Source organism: Rhipicephalus sanguineus, chromosome 3 (assembly GCF_013339695.2).
Source record: "Rhipicephalus sanguineus isolate Rsan-2018 chromosome 3, BIME_Rsan_1.4, whole genome shotgun sequence".
NCBI classification, from domain to species: domain Eukaryota; kingdom Metazoa; phylum Arthropoda; class Arachnida; order Ixodida; family Ixodidae; genus Rhipicephalus; species Rhipicephalus sanguineus.
The window spans coordinates 191,475,300-191,496,749 of record NC_051178.1 but is presented as its reverse complement, the minus strand read 5'-3'; the positions used below and the strand labels follow the sequence as shown (position 1 = coordinate 191,496,749).

Genomic DNA, 21,450 nt, shown 5'->3' with positions numbered 1-21,450 from the left:
CTGTACATGCAGGTTGTACCCTAACCGAGGCTCAGGAAAACTGGAGCGATACGCGTGACTCAAACCTGCGTGCGTCGGAATTTCACTTCGCCTTGTGTTTTGACGCGGCTGCTCACCTTTGCCGGCGTGCCTGTGCACATTCTGCGTGGTTGGCAAAACGGAGGCGACTCGCGGAGGCTCAGAGATGCTAGAGTTACTGTATATATGCTACCTTTAGGCAGCTAAAGGTAGCATATACAGTACCTCTAAGAGATGCCACTCAGCGGTGCCACTCAATGGCAAGAAATAGTCGCAAGGGGCGGCACAAGGCGAAACATTTCATTCTGTATAGTTTCGTGCAACAGCCGGCATGCAGTGGCGCGAATTTTCAAATTCGAGACAGTGATTTCGTGGCACTCTTTCTGGCACATTATGTGACGGCGTATGCATACTATTTGTGACTAAATTCAATTACCGTTTGTACTCGCATGCTACGTGCACTGGTTAGCACTGACTAGTGTAGGCTCATGTAGGCTTAAGTTGGCTAACGTTAGTTACGGTTGGCTAACTTTTTGTGAAATGTCGCCTAGCGTTGCTTAATAATGACCACGGTCGGTTGAATGAATGAAACTCGTGACGTATGGTGTTGGCTACGCGTGGCTAATCTAGGCTACGTGCTGCTGCAACATCAACCTCGTGTTCATTCACTCCGAATCAAGTGATCGCTCTGTCTATCAAGTGTTTGCAGTCGCAGGAACACGCACATGCATACACCCATGCGACCGATAAATCGCGTTGTGTATTGTCGAGGCATCCCAGGCCATCTCGCATCGTCGAAGCGAGTGACGGCGTGCACCTTAGTCGCACGTGAGTGGCATGCGCTGTCGCGTTCGATCCGCAACAGTTGGAAGGCCTTTGTTTTGTTCGTACGTTTGTGTGTCCTTCCTACAAGCCGGTGTAATCCGCATTGACGGCACTACCGCGCGTATACTACACGGGCACTCGCGGCGTTTTGACTGAAGGACAGCGCAGCTACGCACAGCGCTTGTCTCCATCGCGTGACTGACTGACGTCTGTCTCGTCGTGCGCCGTCGCCGCAATGTCTGTCCTGCAGTCCACGCATGATTCTACCGCACAGTGACGTCGTCCTCGAGGCCCTCGTATAGCGGCGCCATGTCCGCGCTAGAAACCACCACTGCATCCGCACTGCGGTCATGCGGTTTCGGCTTTGGCTTTCGCTATACGCAACCGCATTCGATCGCCTCGCGCACCTCTTGCGCAGCTCGGGTGCGCGCTTAATTCGGCAGGTTGGTCGGCAATACCTGCACGTGCCGCCGCCGCCGGTGTCGTTAGTACGGTGCAATGTTTGGCGCGGCCTGCTACTGCGCGGCCAGGCGCAGTTACACAGCGGGACCTTTCATAATAAAGGCAAAACATTGCGGTTAATTTTTCGAGAGAACTGTCATCCGTGCGAAGCGTTCTATCACTCAGTGCCGTGTAGACGCCTGCGCCAAGAGGCGGAGTGTAGTGAAATGTGGCCAACGTTTGTCAATGGTTGCCAATACTAAAGTAGCCAACGCTAGTCAAGGCTGGTATTATGCGAGTATATGCGGTAGGCTTCACAAAACAAGTGTCAGATAACTCATATACACCTTAAGTCTCTTCTAATGTGTATTTATTATTGATTGCAGTTTTATGTGATAGCTCTAGCGCTCTACTTCGCTTCACTGAGGCTTTTCTTCTACCTATTTTCATCTAGGGAAAGATATTTTTTTCGATGCGTACCGGAAAATCTGCGCTAAAGCGATCCCGGTTTATTTCTTGTAAGATGCGCCGCATTAAAACAAAATAAACGTGTAGATAGAGCGGGCCGCTCGTTATGTCACACCTTGGCTGAATTCCAGTATTCTTGCGTTGCCGCGAAGAGCGTTATCTGTCTGATTCGCCTTTCAGTCTTGGTTTCTGGCCAGCTTGCCTTTCGACACTTTGTGACACCGCATGGTATTCAAGCGGTGTCACAAAACACCCCTTGAGTACATTCGACTACAGAATGGTTGCGCAGAGGCTGCTTGGGAACGTGTTCAGGGAAACGAAACCGTTTTTTTTTTATCGTAACAAAATGGCAAGTTGGGCGTGTTGGTGTGTATTCATTTCGGGAAGAAAAGCAACGCTAAAAAAAAAAAAAAAGCAAGACAAACGAGAGAGGGAAGACATACAGCTAGTAGTCAGTGCAGCGCTGTGTGTCTCTTCTTGTATTAATTTTCATTTCCTCACAAAATGTTTCTTTATCATCGTTCTCTTATCGTTTCGCGTGTGCAGAGTATCCGTGCTACTACAGAGTATAGCTTATGCTGTCGCCGAAGTAAGATGCAGCGAAAATTTCCCGGAGGTAGTTATGTATTCTGCGCAGGCTCTCGTCCGGTGAACCACAGCAGCCCGCGTAGTTCTGTTCACTTGCCACTTCCGGAAGCCGCTCGTTAATTGCACCCATCCACGTGTCTCATCTCTGTGCGTCGTAACAGCGCATAATCGGCTAATCTGTGCGCGCTTCTGGTAACGGCTTCCGTTGGGAGTGGCAGTACACATACTATGTGAGTGACGTGAGCAATACAGCGGTGATTGATTCTCCGGACTGAATCGCGCGCAGCGTGTTTGCCTACTTGACCGGAAGGGTAACTGTTATGGCAAGATCTCTAATTACGTGGGCTTTCTTCGCCGACAAGATCATTAGACGGCTTCAAGCTCTCGAAAGTTCCTTGCGGTAGTGGAAAGTTCGTGTCTATTAAATGTCCTGCTGTTCTTGCGTCACATCACTTGTGCGCAATGTTGAACACGTCACGGATTTATTATTTTTCATGTTTGACGGCGTTCATGAAATGAAAGAGAGAGAGAGAAAGATCAGAGTCGTGCTTTCCTGCGTAATGCATCATGACACGACTTTTATTATTGTGCTTAATTTGAATTTCTGAGTATGCTAAAGAAAGTAGGTTTATAGTTCTGGCGCTATAGAACCACCTATATACTACTGATACAGTGGCTCTCGCGCTGCTGAGCACGCGAGGCCGCGTGTTCGATTCACGGCCGCGGCGTCGTAATTATACGAAGAGGGAAGGGTTACATGGACGGCTTATGCGTACTTATATTTGCGTGCGCGTTAACGAAACCAAACTATACATTCAGGTCCCTCTCCACTGTGACGTCCCTCGTAACCCACTTGGAAATTTCGGTTGGTTAAACCACGCAATATCTTTAACCTTAACAGCCATCAAGTTTACATGCACCATCTAGCCCGGTTCACCGCTCCGTCAAAGCCCAGTCACTCGGGGGCCGCGTGCAGGACGGGTCTTTGTTGCGGAAGAAAATGTCGTTTTTAAGCCTGTACAAGAGGAATCTACTACGGAATTTTCACGTACGCAGATCAACCGCAAAACGAGAGTTGTAACAGTACGTAAATTGGGATAGCCGAGGTAATTAGTCGTGCGTCTGAATGAGTAGATAACGTGATAGACTCGGGTGCTCAGAGAACAGCGCTGCGTGCACTTCCATATTCCTGCTCATTTCATTGCGCTTCGTGTCGCCTGAATGAATGGATGCGTAGGACAGAAGAAAAATAATTAAAAAGAAAAAGGAAATGGAAAGGGCCGTGTATGTGGCTTAGGTGAAACGGGTCGCGCTTTATGTGGCCTCAGAGAACCCCGCCCGCGATGTTGTAACGCGGCCGGTAAATGAACTTTGGTGGAGATGACAGAATCCCACGTGTGGACGTGGAGAGCAAGAGCGCGTAGAAACTCCATGCCCCGGAAGTGCGCTGCGCTCTACAGGGTATGTATTGTATATGACGAGCTACCGCGGCTTTCTGAATAGAAGGCGGCTGCAGTAGCGGTGCGCGTACGCTGTATTGAAGAGACGAACGAGTGGGCGAGCAAACGGGCACAAGGGAGGAATAGGAGAGATAGGAAAGACAGGGATGTTAGTCTAGAAGGACTGGTATGCTACCCTACATTTGGGGAAAGGGATAGGGTAGTTTGGAAAGATAGAGGTAGAGAGAAGGAGAGTGGAGGGAGTACACACGCACTATGTCACGCACCTCACAGTCACAATATCGCCGTTGGTCTATAACCGCCGGTGCAAGTGCTGTTGTCTTCAAGAATTCGAGCAAAGCCTTTGTCGCCTTCATCCGCGATGACCTCTCAGGACGACATTCCAGAATGGTTACTGCGAACGGGCACGAATTCGCAAGGAAGGCAGCGTGCGCAGCCACGAAGCGGAAGCTGCGCAACCTCTAAAAGCGCAGCCTTAGACCCTGCTGCACGCAATTTAGCCGCGCAGCTGCCCGGGGCCGAGCCCCGCTTTTTGCCGGGTGTGGTTCCCCGTTTGCCCATGCCGACCACGTCCGTGCCTCCACAGGGCTTGACCGTTGTCCCGCGCCCTTTGGGCTCGACCGATGGTCGCTTGCTTTGTGTCTTCCTAAGTGGTGCGCGTGCGCTTCGCTTTATCCGCTTAGAGTCCGCACGCCCCGTCCCGATGGCGTTGTGATTGCCGTGCCCGTCGCCGCTCCTCAGCCGTGCATTAGCGTCCGTTAGCTCACCCTTGTATGTTTCGTGTGTTTTTCGATTTTACTTGTTTATTTCTTGCAATTCACGTTCGTGCTTCCTTCGGCGGCAGTGACGACCGCATTTCGACGCAAGCGGAATTCAGAGGAGAGTGGCAATCTCCTGAAAATTTCGGGGCACATTAGGGAATTCCGCGAAGTTAGTTAATCTGGAGAGCTACTCTCTTTAGTCTATCGTCCAACCAGTCCTCGGCCTTTTCTTGGCTTGGGTAAGACTATATGCGAACTTATTTAAATTAATCTGTTATCCAACTCCGCCCTAGATTTCCCAGATTTTACTTGTCAAATTACAATATTTTAACACGAAAGTGTTTTATGCCGGGGTCCACCACGGCTCCACTGACGCATTTCCGTCACGGATATGACGTTGTAAAATATAAATACCAACATATGGCAAAGAAAAAACTATAAGAAAAAGTTCCGTCACCAAGAGTCGAACTTACGACCTCTCGATCGCCAGCGCGCAGCGCGAAATGACTCCGCCACGGACGGCATGTTCTCTGCAATGCTAACGGCGAGCTATTTATGTACACCATTTGCCAGTGGCGGTACTCAGAGATCGGCGGTACAGCGTGTTTTCGTTATCACTAGCGAGATGGCGCGAAGGGTTCGAAGAGCGCGCTTTAAAACTCGTCCCCCACGCGCATCAGCGCGCGCCTTGACAGGACGTGGACGCTCGTGCAGGCGCTTATCTGGTGATCTCGGTGGTTTGTACGTCTTGCGCTCTACCTGCAAGTTTCCGCAGCAACGGCTGCTTTTGCGAAAAGAGCGCGCTGCTCACACAGAAATAAGTTGCAACGGTGACAGTTCGCGCTCATCCTGTGTATGTTCGTTCCGCGCGTCTTTCTGCTTGAGCAGCGCATTGCAAGTTTCTAGCGCCTTGCCGTTCTTCGCGTAACATTACAATTTGATGCTGTAGCATTCATTCCTTCGCGCTTGGGGCGAAAGAATGCACAACAAACGCTCAACTACGTCTGTGAAGACACGTTTCACTTTCGTGCTATACCGATTCCTCTGACAGAGGGATCAGCCATGTTTTTTATTACTACTGTTATCACGATTACTTGAAAGGTGTACGCACCGTTGCCATTGTAGGTGACAAAATTACCGGTTTATATTATTTTCAGGAAATAAAAACGTGCCACGTCACACCGACGTAGATGCGTGGGGACTTGGGGCGATAATTATAACAAAATAAGTTGTGAAATTGGAAAATTCTGGGTGGGAGAGCGATAGAGGGAGGTGGGGGGGTGCTTTGCTTTGACCTTCATTATTTTTTTTTCCTTACCGGTCTGCCAATTCTCGTGAAGTTAACGGCAGTACGATTAAAAAATATATACACATCATCAGCCCAAACTGTTTTAATCTTTCACTGAGTAGTGTCGTGTATTAACCCTTTAGGCCCTGGCGGTGTCAATTGACACCATCACAAAAGATTTGCCCTAGCACCTCGGAAATGAAACCAAAACTGCCCATTATTGGGGGAATCCTTCTTCAATGATCCCCACTGCCATTAACACCAAAATGGTGACATGCTTGCGGAGATGGAAGCCGCAAAGAAGAAGAAACTTGACCGAAGTCATGGGTGACGCCGAGGCAGGTCAGCTGAGGCGGGTGAGCGCCATTTTCGGAGCGACGTACCGAAGCTGTTTCCATGAGTATCACACTGAAAAATGAGACGTGGTTCACATTTTGTGCACTCTAGTGAATAGCCGAAAAAAAGATGCTATTTTTCTCATTTCACAACCGCTGAGCCCTGATGACCTAATTTGATGTCATGTCTGTAAATTCATTAATACTTGCACCACTGGCTCAATATTTCGTTTGTGGTCTTCTGAGGTCATAACTATTAGGAAAACATGCAGAAAAAAAGTCCCCGATCAAAATAAAAAATCCAGGGCTGAAAGGGTTAAAAAAAGCTCTGCATGACATACGGGCATGTATACGATCACGCAGAGACCATGATGGCTTAGCAGTATAGCAGAGTGCCGAGTGCTCGAGGCCAGCTATAGGATCTGCGTAACGTTCATCCGGGGTATCGATTAACTGTCAGCGTCGCTGCATTCCACCGTGCATCGCGCACCTCTCAACGTGGTCTTTCGGAAGCGAAAGGCCGCGATGTAAAGACTGGCGTGTCCAGCCTCTCTAGAGAGAACTCGTATAATTAAGGAAGAAGCGAAGGCCACCGCGGCACGCGTTCTGCCTTCTTCCGATTGTTGAGGGACAGGCCATAGACGAAGCCGAGCCGCTTTGCTGGAACCATTGATTTACGCCGCCGAGCGTGCACCCTCAGGCTATTGAGTGATGCCGCCAACGCTGTTATTCCGATGCGTCCTACGTTCAACGGTGCCCTTAATGATCGGGAAGAGCGTGCGTATGTTTCGTCGCTCGACCGTTTCCCGCCTCTTGAGCCGATCGCTGCCGACCGACTGCCAAGCCAAGATGGCGCGGAATGGCCGTCTCGAGCGATTTGGTGTAAGAATGTCGCTTCCTGCACGGTTTAACTCGACCTGCATCCTAAGAAAAAAATGTTTCCTTTGACTCTTCTTTGGTACGCATGTGACTCTCCTATGTAGTAATTCTCTTTAGAGAGTCACGCTGACTCTCTTTAGGAAAGTCGCTGTATGTATGACTATCTTTAAAAAGGCACACTGACTCTGTTTTGGAGTGTCGAGCGTCCCACGACTCTCAAGAGAGAGTCACGGGAAAGTCACATGTGTAGCAGAGTCAAAAGACACCTTTTTTTTTTTTTGCTTAGAGTGGGGATAGGTGGGCGAACGTGTGCTTTGCACTTGTGGCCTGATTGAGACAAACAAAGGGATAGAAAGCATGAAAAAATCCTTGGAGAGGTGGTGTCGCCGGAGACAACGTTTCAACAAGCGGTCCTGTCTCCCTGTTTGGATTTCCACCGACGAAAGTTGACGGAACATGGTAAAACCTCCATCTTATCCTGAACTGCCTTCTATAAGTAGAAAGCAGTAATTTACAGCCGAACGTCGAAGTGCTCGGCGCCTGAATTGTTTTGGACTGATCCGTGAAGGGTCATGTTGCTTTTTGATATGTAGATACGTGCTGCGTCGACGAATGCTGACGCTTGGAGCACGTGTGTTTTCGTACTGCCGCTTTAAACGACAAGCGGAAGAGGACAAGAAGAGGGCAGGTAGCGGATGTGGTCCCTCCTCTCTCTGTTTTGATCACGACCAAAACATCGCTTTAACGCATCGAGGAAGCTGCGACTATATAAGTGCCGTAAATGGGCATCCTGTCGCTAGAACATACCTTCTCAGTGTTGCGAACCGAAACTTGTTGTCGAAACGTAAGATTAGTTTAATACTTCCCTTTGCGATACGTTTATGTATTGCGGTGAAGTCTGGCATTGACGTAGCCAGGGGGGAGGGGGGTGGAGAGAGAGAGAGATTCAAGCCCTTCCTACTCCACCCCCCTGAAAATTTTCAATTTTGTATAAGTATTATACACGCATACATGCAGCCGCGCGCGCAAAGATACATAAAGGGTGGTTGAACACCCCCCCCCCCTTCCCCTCCCTTCTGAAAAAATTTCTGGCTACGCCCCGGTCTTGGCCCATGACCGTATATCCAGATATTTCGAGCATTTTCGTTGTCGACTCACCTGTTACAAGCAGAGCTATCGTAGACATGTGCGACAAACGTTCTCGCATTGTCACACTTGAAAAATGCACGTACAACATTCGCGCGAGCATGCGTATTCCGCTTTTTCTATAATTAGTTTATGCAGGAGGCACTGATAACGTGCTATCCTCATACAGGTAGAAACAAACCGCTGTGGAACCGTCATGCGACCGATTCTCTTCCGTTGAGCCGAACATGCAAGCAAGAGAACGCGAATCCCCGCGCCTATGTGTGTTTGTGTGTGTGCGTGTTGGTGCTGGTTCGTGCGTGCGTGCGGCGCGTGGCACCGGCCGGAGCAGGAAACGGCCTCGCGTCGCGTGCGCGCGACCTTGGCGGCAAGCTCCACGTCTTTTCGGCACCGCTGCTGTCGGCTGCAGGCCGGAAAAAGGGAGCGCGATGCGCACCGGTGCCGGTGTGCTCGCGTGTCCGTGCAGTGCCGCGCGCCTATATCGCGTCTGTGGTCACACTATGCCGCCTCTTTTGCAACGTTGGTTGTATACATAGAGTTTCCTACTAACGTCATTTGAGGTGGCGCCAGTGTTTTCATCAGAACTGCATGGCGGTTCAAAAGCCGGCATGCGGGGCATTGAAGTAATGAACCAGTCAGAAGTGGCGAAGGACAAACGAGAGAAGTGGCACACTCAACGACTGGACTATCAACGTTTCACATCAACTGACTGGACTCTATCTGTGTGTGCCATGGATTTCCCTCATACGGACTCTCGTATACGTGCACGACATGTAACACTCAGGAGGATTTAAAGCACGTCTTGTGTTAATGTTCGGGTACGACAGAATCTGAAGGCAGAACGACAGAATCTGAAGGCAGCACTTCATTTGCAGCGCTGCTTGAGCTTGGAGCGGCGGCACCCTCTCGGACCGTGGCAAAGCAGCGTTTGTGCGATGCGCAAGACAAAAGCGCTGTTTATGTTTCTGAGGGCCACTCGCCTTAACGAAACTTTATGAATGTCTCTTCTGTATATATGTGTGTTTGTGACTGTACGTGTTATTTGTGCGTATATGTGATCATTGTACGTATATATCATAGTCATCACCCGACACCTTGAGTAGCAAGCCAAGCGATAAACCAGGCTAACATCTTTCGGAATATAATTAAAAGTTTGCTCTCTCTCTCTCTTCTTTGTCCTTCGTCATTTTGACTGCTTCATTCTTTCAGCGTTGTGTACCAACTGACCCAGACCTTACTGCAGTGGGTAGCATACTTAATTATATATTTACAAGGGCGGCCAGGCCTCGCTATCAGGCTCGAGGAAGAAGTGGCCATGCATACGGAACCAAGAATGACATCTGTATGCGCAAAAGTCTCGAAGGTATAAATAATTGGTATAAATAATTCGCAGAACTTTATGGGATGAAAAAGTGTCATGAACTAATGTTGTCTGCTTCTTTTACGGATAGGTCTTTGCGTTTTCAATTTTGTTAAAGCGTGTACAACTATTCTTGACCATTTAGCCTTGCGTTTATTCAGCTGACAGTGATGACGACGTGTGGTGTTTTGTGGCGCAAAGGTGAGATAGTGACCAAAGCGCCATTAAATAATGCATTCTGTGAAGAATTGGTGCTGCTATCGATAATGCAGCCGACAGTAAAAGCGCCTGTGTAAATCAACAACTTTCGAAAGAGTATTTTCTAGAGTATAAATATCCGTGTGCACTGGAGTTTGTATATGCACTCGCAGCAACTATAGTGAATGTGTGGCAGACTCCAAACGGATGCTTTTGCGGTGTGATTGCACACAGCGGTAACAGGAATGTTTACTCGTCGTAATTAGTGCGCACCCTGGCTGTTAATTCGCAATGCAGTTACGACCGGAAGCTGAACTCGGCATGATGACGAATCGCGTTTATTATAGAGCATGCTACGTTGCGTGGAATTTCCGCCCGCAGCCCCGCCGTCACTTTTATGGCCGGTGCAGTTTATCGCCACTCTCTATATACGTCTTCCTAACGGCGGTTGAGTACAAACACACGCGCACCGCGAAAGTCGAAAAGCGAAGCCGCGTTGCTTGCATGCGGAGGAAAAGTCTCGAGTGTTCGGGTTTTTTTTTTTTTTTTTAAAGCCTCTCGAGCACGAACTGCTTCGGTCAGCTTTCGCGTGCGAGCGCGAAAGCTTGCATTTTATATGCGTGCGTGTGTTTCGTGTATGTATACCGTCACGGCCTGGCTGGAATGCGTGTGCTTAAACGATTATCTCTTTTTGGTTCTCATCGGGTACGTTCAAGCACTCTTATTCGAATCGACGGTGTTCTAATGGCTTACTCTGCGTATTCGCCAGAGCTGGGGAACGCTTTACTGACGCTGTATTCATGACAGACTGGGGCCAGTAAGCATTTAAGGTATGTTTTCGCTTAGCAAAGAACAAACTGCATACTTGATCTGGTTATCCTCCCGTCCTTTCCTTTCATTGCTCTCTCTTTCCCTCTGTTACTCTTAGCTTGTCATAAATGTTATATAGCCTTGACGTACACCGGGCGATTGATTGATTGATTGATTGATTGATTGATTGATTGATTGATTGATTGATTGATTGATTGATTGATTGATTGATTGATTGATTGATTGATTGATTGATTGATTGATTGATTGACGTATTACAGAATACGCAGTTTCTCTTTTGCGGTGAGAGATATCTCGCGCGTAGGGGAGTCGGCGTAGCCTGACGCTAAGAGGGAAGTCGTTAACACCCACGCCGTGTGAAGTTGGCGGCATGAGACAGCGAGACCTCCTCAAAAATTACGGTCACCTATTTTGACCGCCGCGGTGGTAAAATGGTAAGGCGTAAAATGATGCGGGAGGTATTGGGTTCGATTCCCAGTGCCGCCCAAGATCCACCGGTTTTTCTTGTGGGTAGAAGGGTACCACGATCAGTCGCTCGATGGTTCGCGAATACCCATCTCGAAAAGTGGCCACATAAATATGTGCGAATGTCTCTGGGCACCCTGTCATCCACAACTGCTGTGGAAGGCAGGGAATTGTTGCCGCCGGGCACCTACCGTTAAAATAAATACTAGCACACTTCCGGCCAGGTGCTTGGCAGAACGAAGGATCAAGTCGCATGGGGGGGGGGGGTACCCACCCTGTGGTAAATTAATGGCATGGGGCCGCCAGACCTAAACACAAGGATTAATTTTAATCGCTTGGGTTGTTTAACGTGTGCATAAACTTAACTATACGTGGGCGTTCTATAGCCGCGTCGAAAGGCGACCACCGTTGTTGGGAATCGAACCCGCGACTTCGTGCGCGCCAGCAGAACGCTATGAACACTGAGCGACCGCTTTATATAGCAGCATAGTGCTTTAGCGTCGACACGTTGTGGAGTTCGGTTAACACGTTTGCGTCACTTACCGTGTTTGAATAAACTATAAGAGGTGCGGAGCTTGCGACGGCTCAGAGGTAGGCGGCCAGCTTATTCCTGGTTAGTGTGGGCCGGAATCGGAATCAATTTATTCATGTCGCTACTAACACGGTAATAAATACAAGAGATTTATGGTTGATACATTCCCGTTTCGTACGATTTCACGCTGCCAACGTTCGCGATCGCGTTATCAAACGAAACTGCGTGATGTTTTAGTGAATTTGGATGGTACGTTTTCCCGGGCAGGACGTTTTTCCCCGCGTTTTTTTTTTTCGATACATATGAACGAGGTTCCACTGCATACAGAATGTATACATAGATAATTATCATGTGTTAACATATATATATATATAGGCTGGTCCTCTTCCCAGTTGGACTTCGTCAGCGTAATGTGGTGGCCTCACCTCTTTTAAAGGGGCCCTTCAACGCTTTTCCAAGTAACTATCGAATGGCTTCACAACAGAAGTTTGTTTCCTCACGAATCGACGGCCGCAAAATGTTTTAGAATCCGTCAAGTACGAGCGGAGTTCGTGATTTGTCGCACGCTGTAAATGCTTTCTCTCTTCTCTCGTCCCGACGAACGCGCTGGAAGCTAAGAAGGGAGGGATGGCACAAGGGGGAAAGAAGTTGCGTCACGCGCGCGTCATGACCTTGAGCACTTTTTCTTTTTTTTTTTTCTTTGAGCGCGCGGCTTACCTTCAGTGTGATTGCGAGCACGTGGCGACCTCCCGTGGCGGGCGCAGTAACTATGCAGCCCACGACGCTCAAATAAGGCAGTGGCCGGCAATTTGTGTATATGGCGCGGTCATTTGAGTATATGGCATCGTTTGTAGAGAGAAGAGGGAGCGATTTTCAGTTGACTATGAGAAACAACTGTGGATTTCCAGGCCGCGTGCTGCGCTATAATGTTTGGCTCGCGTGTTCTCGGGAGCCTCGACTAACGATCGGCAGCGTTTTCTGACCACGCTGTAAAAGTGTTGCTGGGTGGTTAAGCTTGCAGTGTGGTGACGGGATTATTACCGCCTATTCGTGTAACTTTCTAGAATATCTATTGCTTTGTACCCTTTTGTCCGGGTCTGGCGGTGTAGATGACGTGCTGATGGTGTTGCCCGGTGTACATGTTCTCGGGCGGCGGCGTGAGTCGATTGGCTGCCCGCCACGGATTCCTGCATCGGAGTCCGAACAAAGTACGTGTCGCAATCCTTATCTTCACTTCAGACAATACAGTATAAATAGCGATAATTTGAGTGTTTTCCTCTCCGACACGCTTTACAGCAGTGGGGCGTAATGCACTCAGTGAACGCGATAGAGGTTCTGCACTCTTTGCCCAAACCACATACGCCGCAACACTTCGTTATCAGTGCTGTACTGGTTCGAGTCTATACCTTTCTATACCTTATATGCGTATAATCCGTCTCCCCTATGTTATAACTTAATATATCCCCTGAGGGGAAAAAAAAGAACCTCCTGACAGCGCGTAATTCGACTGCACGTATTATCGATCGAGAGTCAACAGATCCAGACCCCTAATTTCACGCAGGAAGTGCTTATTTAATAGTGTATATTTTAGCATGGTGTATACTAGAGAAGCATCGCGTATAGGTTGGAAACGGCAGATAACTTCAGTGCTAGGAGATCGACGGGCGTCTTATTATGCATGCGTATATGGGGACTATGGTTCGTCGAGCACTGTGTGATCTAGGTCGTGTGTATATATATATATATATATATATATATATATATATATATATATATATATATATATATATATATTATATATATATATATATATATATATATATATATATAACACGCACACACACAGTCGCGCTCAATATGACTTGCAACACGAGAGCGCGTGGCCGCACAAGTTCAAGGACTGCGCATAGCTTTCACTTGCCCTTATTTCTATAACTAAACACTGTTCTCTCACTTGGGGATGAAACCAAATAAGAGAATATCATTTAGTTGTTGAAATGAATACAAGTTGAGGCCACGCGCTCCCGCGTTGCAAGTCATATTGAGCGCGACTGTACATATAACGTACGTGATAAAGACACCCTACCGATGATTCAGTGTCGTGGCGAGCCGAAAGATCAGTGTGTTCGAACGAGGCCTTGGAGCTCCAGTACAGCGAAGCATGCGGCCTTAACGACGCGGTCGCAAGGATGTTGCACATCAGGAGTGGCGGGTTGTGTCACGAGTCATAATCATTCTGCACATCCATTAAACTCGCCTCTCCGGAGCACACATCGGCCTCTTGGGGGCGTCCCAACCGTAATTGTCCGAGTCATCGCGATTACTAGTGTACTGTGCGCTTATATCGTCTCCAGGGAGACACTAAACCTGCCTCCCATTCCTCTGTCTGCGTAGTGGTCAAGCAGGCACTTCCGCACTCGGGCAGCATACTTCGCAGACACTTTTGTACGGCCATTGTCAAGGGATGCCTGCACGGGAATTGCGCTTCACTTAAGGACATTCGAGGTTACATTACCAGTCACGTAGGAAGGGAAACCTCGACGGGCCTAGAGAACATGGCTTCTCCTATGGTTTTCTCGACATAAGCACGCCTGTGTTACGCGTGAATGTGCTGAGTTTATGAACCGTTAGGTTAAGTTTGACGAGCCCTGCACGTAAATCGCACTTCCGGGTGACACGAGTTAAGCCTCTCGATCCATTCCCTCACCCTCCATAATTTTTGGAATGTTGGGCTCTTACGTGCTTTGTCCACCGGGGAATCGTGAGAGTGAGATACAACCTGCTACGACTCGTTCCCCCCGCCCCCTTTCCACACCCGCTCACACGTTTTCTTTAATATTTTAAAGCGTTGGCAGAGATGAACAAGTGACCATCCCGCCGTCGTTCGTTCTTTCCCTTTCTTTCCATTGTTCTGCGCGCTGCTCGAGTCTGAGAGTAATTCTTAAGTATGTATAAGTAGCCACGCAATAGCAGCAAGGCTGTGTATTCTTCGATGAGCAATATCCGCGGCCCATTTGCTGTTTTATTCGATGGCTGAACCTGAGCGTAAGAAGAACGCCAAAACGTTTAACGCGTATTAGTATGACGCGGCGTTCTAGGTGACCAAGTCTTGAGATGGTAGAACGGAGCAGCGAGAAGAGACGCACAGGCAGCACTGGAACAAAGCTTTATGTGTGTGTGTGTTTTATTGTCTTTTGTTTGTTTGTTTGTTTGTTTGTTTGTTTGTTTGTTTGTTTGTTTGTTTGTTTGTTTGTTTGTTTGTTTGTTTGTTTGTTTGTTTGTTTCCTCAACACTATGACACATACCCACTCTGGGGGATTGGCCAAGACTGCGTATCACCATTGCGATGATAACCTCAAGAACGCTTATTAAAAAAAGAAATTGAATAAAAAAATTAGAAAAAAAAAGATCCCGTTGTTGTTCTCTTCTTCCAATCCATATCCTCACTGCCCATTGTTTTCCAGTGCATTACTGGAACTGTTTGCGCCAGCACTCGTGCCTTGTGTTCGTTTCAGGCCCGTGGAGTGACCGATTATTAATTATTAGTAGTAATATTATTTTGTGTACTGCTGGACGGTCAATGGTAGCGCACTGCTCCAACTGGCGAGTTTTCTACAATTGCAGCCGGAATCGCAAGGTTAGCGGTGACTACCAATGTTTTTGTGCGCGTACGTGTGTACTCAGCCGGAACGCTGGGACCACACGGCTGGTGCCTGCGCCGTTTGTTGACGTTCGGCACGATGGCACAGAGAATCGCTTAGCAGGAGGCTATTTCGGGATGCATTTGAGGAAAGCTCATTTAGTTGGAGCAGCTGGTTACTCCGGAGTATACCATGTGTCATTTTAATATCCCACTGCTGTTGCAACTCCCGCCAACGGCGACAGCGGCTGTCATGCTTAACACTGAGCATTTACACGATGTTTAAAGACAGATGCAGCAAGGGAAGCGCGAAGCTCGGCCACCAACTCCTGGGTCTCGACAGAGGAGACCGCGAAGAGACTGTTAGCTGTGCCAGAACAGAGGAGGAGGAGGAAACAGACAGAAAGACAAGGAGGTTAGCCAGTTCTTAGGCCGGCTGGCTACCCTGTGCTTGGGGAAAGGGAGAATGAAAGAGAATATAAAAAGAGGCGCTACAAAAAAGGAAAAACAAATAGCAAGCACAGAATTTTCAACGAAAACCCAGGAAGACGTAGAATAGGCGGTATACTGCAAGGAACGACGTCTGGAGCGCAATGTCGAACCAAGCGATTACAGTCGGGACTGTGGGCTCTGAACTTTGCCCACGAAGTAAAAGTATACTGCTTCGCTGCATTGCATGAACATCGGAACTACTAATTTTTCTTCTCGTCACGAACGACTAACCACAGGGAGACGTACAATATTTTTTTTTTAGTAACCACAGGGAGACGTATGTTCCAAACAAAATTTTTGTTTAGAAAGTGTTTTTGAACACTTTCTCTGAAACAAATATTCTGAATTCGTCGTTTATTTTTATACTATTTCCTAATTGTAGGCACGTCGATTTCTTGTAATTTTTTTTTCCCAGTTGCCCAGGATATGTCTTTTTCGCAAACTTTTCTTCCTTCTTTATATCTTAAGAATGCTACTGGCAACCTATGAATATTGAAGCATGCATTAGTTTCCCAGAATTCGTAACGCTGCATTACATGCCAAAATTAGTCCTTTCACGCAGAATCAATTTTATTTTACCAAGCGGAGCTACAGGAGGACGGGTAGCAGTGCCAGTGAGTAATACGGATCGGCTTGGCCGGTTCGTACGCGACTCTTCGTAAACACGGTTTGACATAAACAAAACGGCTGCGCTGCAGACAGGAAGCGACGGTTTGCGCTTCTTTCCGACACGCGCTGTCTGGTCTGTTTTCATCTAGGGGGCAGTCATGCGTTCCAAGCCTTTTTTCGCCGGATCTGGGGCGCTAGTAGCGCACGCATGCATGCATGCTCGCGCACACGTGTTCTATATAGAGACGAACGTGAAGCGCCTCGCTGCAGCGCTGTGGCAACATCTGCTCTGCGCCGAAACGATAAATGGATTACACCAGCATTGCAGCGTTCGTTCCCGCTGGCGCAGCGCTTTATTGGATCTCGTTGCGGCCTTTCTATTTGCCTTTGTATCGCCGGCGGCACGGCGACCTTGATTGTGGTGCCCCGAAGAGAAAGCGGCTTCCTTGCGCTGCGCACTGCACTATGACTGCGTGCGCACGCATCGTTTTCTGTAACACGCTTAAGAAGCAGTATCCAAGTCGGTCACGTCCCTGACACTGTAGACAGGCACTGCTAGCGTTGCTTTACCTGTACTATGTATTCTGCGCGCTCCATTGCGGGGAGATTTAGGAGTGGTTTTATATCAATCACTATCGCAAGAACAGGAGAAGAGGGAAGGCAAGTAGGTTAACCAGTTCAGAATAACCAGTATTCTGCGCTACACTGGGGAAAGGGATGGGGGATTTTGAAAGTTCGAGGTAAAGAGGGAGAGGGGGAAGAGGACACACACAGCCACACTCCGTACAGTCACAATATCGCCATTGGTCTATTACCGCCTGGAAGTCTGTTGGCTTGAACAATTTTAGAGATGCCTTCGTCGCCTGCATCCGCGATGGCTTCTCAGCACGACAGTCTAAAACGGTTGCTGTCGCCATTGGTCTCTGGTCGCGGCGAGCATGATCGACTGCAGGTGCTTGTCCCTCCACATTACGGCGAGGGCAGTCGCAGAAGATGTGTTGTAATGTCTCTTTGCTGGAAAAGTCGTTACAAAAAGAGTTGTCAGCCATTTCGATGCGAAGGAAAACTGACTTATCGCAAAGAACCAGGGACTGCATAGCCTCACTTGGCGAGCAATGTGGAGAACCGTTATCGAATAGCCCAACTTTACGGAGCAAATACCGACACGTGGAGCTAGGTTGGAGATGCTCTCCGATCTGACTGCTCGCCGGTTGTTTACGCAGCGATAGTTAAAATACGGCAACGCACCGCTCTTGTTCTGGCATATTCGAGCCGCATAATGCTTGCGATGTGGCTGATGTGGCCGCAGAAGAGCTTCTCGCACCGTCGTGATGGCATTAATATGCAAAATGGAAGAAACAGTGCCGTTCTAGTAAGTATCTGTTATACGGATAAGCATGGGTGTGCGCTGGGTTCTGTACATTTGAGGCCCGGGGTGTGTGTGTGTGGGGGGGGGGGGGGGCTGCCATTGGTTCTCGGCTCTCCGATCGTAAGCGCGGGAAGTAAACAGTTCTTAGAGTGCAACATCAGAGGTTTTCGATCGTCATTACCGTCAAAAAACCTGCATGTCCATAATCCCGCATTTCAAATTATGGCGGGACAGGGCAGACGGAGTAAAGGCAGTAAAGCCAGAGTAAAGACTTGAGGCCCCCCGCACCCCCCTCCCCTCTGTGCGCATGCCTATGCATATAAGCAGACAGCCGTCTATATTTTCCGGGCACCCCGCGCCATCTGCGAACTAGTCTGGCAGCTAGCTTCGTCGACTTGGCGTTGGCGCGCGCGTTGCGCGAAGCCAGGTTGGCGTGACGCTCGTGTGGTGGCGCCAGCTTTCCCGATCGCACGCTGAAGGCGAGTGCAGGTTGTGGTTGTGCTGGTTGTGCAGCGCGCACATAGGGGCCCGTAGCGGCCTGTCGTCGCGCGGGCCTTGTGGAATGTCATTGGCACGCGTAGTCTCTTGATCCGCGAGCAGCAGGGACGCTGCTGGATGCGTGCGCAGGAGCCTCTCGAGTCGATTTCGTTTTCCCGCACTTTCTGCTCACAAGTTCTTATTCGCTGTGGTCTCGCGTTTTGAAATTTTGCCTTAACTCGCACTTAGTTGTCTTATTTATTATATTATTTTTATTATTAGTTTTTTACGTGCGCCTTCACAAATGCCTTACGGTTGTTCGTTCCTGGGCATGTTGAGTGAGTGAGTGAGTGAGTGAGTGAGTGAGTGAGTGAGTGAGTGAGTGAGTGAGTGAGTGAGTGAGTGAGTGAGTATGATGAAGTGTTCTTTTAGCCTTCCGTTGATTAACTTAACTCAATTTACTATTCCTACATTGATTGATTGATTGATTGATTGATTGATTGATTGATTGATTGATTGATTGATTGATATGGAGTTTTTTTCTTTCCCTCCCGCATGTTATCGTAGCTCAGTTTACTTCTCCTATTTTGTACTTACTCGCGCATCTTACGCATCCTCAGTCGCTCAGCGAGTGATAACCAAGGATAACCTCCTTGGTGATAACTCACGTGGCGCGCAACCCTCATTCCTATATCGCGACCTAGCGAGCACACCTAGCGTGCACTTATGTTGGTGTGAAGTACTTGTGGCCTCCGGCTGGTCAAGGCAGGCTTCTTACGGAGGTAGTTTTAACTTGATAGGCTATAGATGTACAGGATTGATTCCTACAGACGGTGCTACTCCTACACTTCGTTTCGTTTAGCGCCTAGTTGTTCATTGGAGCTTGTGTCTGAGATATTGTGTTGAGCTACACATGACCTTACTTAGCTTTTGTTTGTTAGTTTCTTTTTGGAAAGCTAGTGCGTATAGCCGTGTACTTACAGAACGACCCATCGCGCATGCATTTGTGTGTGTGTTGAGCGAGAGATAGACGAGAGCGTGAATAAGTTAGGATGGCTTTTCGCGTGCTGAGGAGGAAGGGGTGGAGAGAGAGAAGGATAAAATAAAGGCAGGGAGGTTAACCAGGACCAACAGGAGTTGTGGTAAATGAAGGAGGTCGCAAGATACTTTAGTAGCAAGTCTTCTCCGTTGCGATTTCTTTCTGTTGCTCAGATGACAAAGCAAACGAACGCCCGGTAGCTTTTTTCTTCTTCTTTTCGTTACACAAGTTAAAGTACGGTCCAACATAGCACGCTACGGAGCGCCGAAATTGCTGCATCGATTTCCTGCCGCATAGTTATCGGTGGTCGTTCCGATTTCCGGGGAATCGCTTAAGTTCCCCTCTAATGAAATATCTCGGCGCCGGCACGTGCACAGTAAGCCAGAAATAACGAAATAAAGAGGCAAAAAAAGTGACGAAGGAAGCTGAGTTGGATTAAGGAAAAGCAGGGGAGGGGTAGGAAAGAGGAGGTAACGGGGAAGGAATTCCTGGCTTTTTTGTCTGTTTTTTTTTTTTTTTTGCGCGGGGAAGTAGCAGGTATTATAAGATGACGAAGAAACGATAGGGAAGAAGAGAAGAAAAAATAAAGAAGATTAAACAGCTTATGCTCACCTGTTTTTTGAACGAATAGCTGAGGCAGGGAAAACTTAATTCCCTCGATGCCCAGGCATGCAATATGGAACCGAGTGCTGGTGTTCGGATTTGGCAGTGCAAATATCGAAGTGCGCTCCGTTCCAGGCTGTGTCGATATGTTCTCTCTCTCTCTTACTCGTTTTTGTAGCTCTTGGTCCACAAACTTGGGTCACGGCTATATACAAGCAATATCGCAGAAATCTTAGATCGTATCGGTCTAACGTCGTTTTATTGCGATAGCAATTATATGGACAGTCTCGGCTGGATTTTGCCGTCGCCGTCGCCGCCGTCATGCACCGTATATGTATAAGTATGTATGTGTATATATATATATATATATATATATATATATATATATATATATATATATATATATATATATATATAAATAAAAGTCCCAAAGAAATATATATAATTCAGAAAAATGCTTCCGAAGCGCGGAATCGAACCAGGGACCTCTTGCTCCGCAGCGAGTGGTGCTAACCACTACGCCACGAAACGCAGATCCTCCACGTAGCTAACGGCGAGCGTTATATACACACCCTTAGCCGCTGGACGGACTCAGAGACGGCAGGCGCTTGTAAGCGTTTCTTCATTACCAGCGAGATGGATCTAGGAGCGCGACGGGCGCATTAAATAGTCGTCGGCGAGCTCGCTCGCTTCTTCTTATATTTGCGCGGGGAGAACCTTGCCCTTCCGCTGTCTGCTCGCGCGGTTTTCTCGTGGTGAGGGGAAGAGGGATGTTTCGAGCTTTCACCGTGATGTCCGCGCTCATGTTACGGAGCGTACCAAAGTCACTCGAGCTCAAGGGGCGCCGCTAAACGAGCAAACAGAAGATGAGCGCGAACTATCAAGTGTCACAGCTCTGCACTTGAAGCACGCTAGTTTCCTTCGCTGCTTCGGCCGCCTTTGCAACAGGAGCGCTGTTCAAACTGAGAGTATCCATTGGCGAGCCTCACTTCGTATTGGCCGCGAGATCGAGCGGAGTCGCCGCCTGGCGGCTACTGGCTGAAGCGCGCCTAGTGTGGATTGCTCCATGCGTCGTCTGCTAGCCGCATTGTGTTTGCATGTGCGCGTACGTCATGCAGGGCCTCAAAAGGCGGTTTGTTCCGTTGCGTTGGTGCAACTTTAACAGCTCGTACGTATGCCTAACAACATGTAAAGAAGCATTTGGCCTTGATCGGCTGTATATGTACTGTAATAAGATCAGTGAGTGCACTTGTCGAGAGTGCTGTGTGTGGTCGTCGTACCGTCCGTTCACGAGAGTCATATCAGTGTAAGTGCCGCTCTGTCGTTCAAGGGCATTGCAAGGTGCACTTGGCGCTGTCCTAAAGATGAGATTTAATAAATCTCATGTGAATAAAGCCTTTTAGCGGCTCGGTGGTTAAAAAAAAAGGCTCTCATGCACTTGCGCGTTGTGGTTAGGTGTATAACTTCGGGACTGTCGTTTATAGGTTACGCGACGAACTTTAGTTGTGTACGGTGCTGGTCCCACTGCATAGAAATATTTCTGTCAAGTCACGTCTGACACTTCGGTACTTAAATTGTCCCCTAAACAGAAGAGAAAATAGAATGACACGGAAATCGCAAAGCTGA

At 48.3% G+C, this 21,450-nt stretch overlaps 1 protein-coding gene across 1 annotated transcript in view; it reads left to right on the top strand.

Moving 5' to 3' along the window:
• LOC119387921 (5'-AMP-activated protein kinase subunit gamma-2) overlaps positions 1-21,450 on the top strand; it is a gene marked incomplete in the record, with an annotated part of 450,148 nt that overhangs the window by 303,842 nt on the left and 124,856 nt on the right. The window contains 1 exon segment of the mRNA XM_037655495.2: positions 12,705-12,803. Within this exon segment, the coding sequence (XP_037511423.1) occupies positions 12,705-12,803 (99 nt within the window).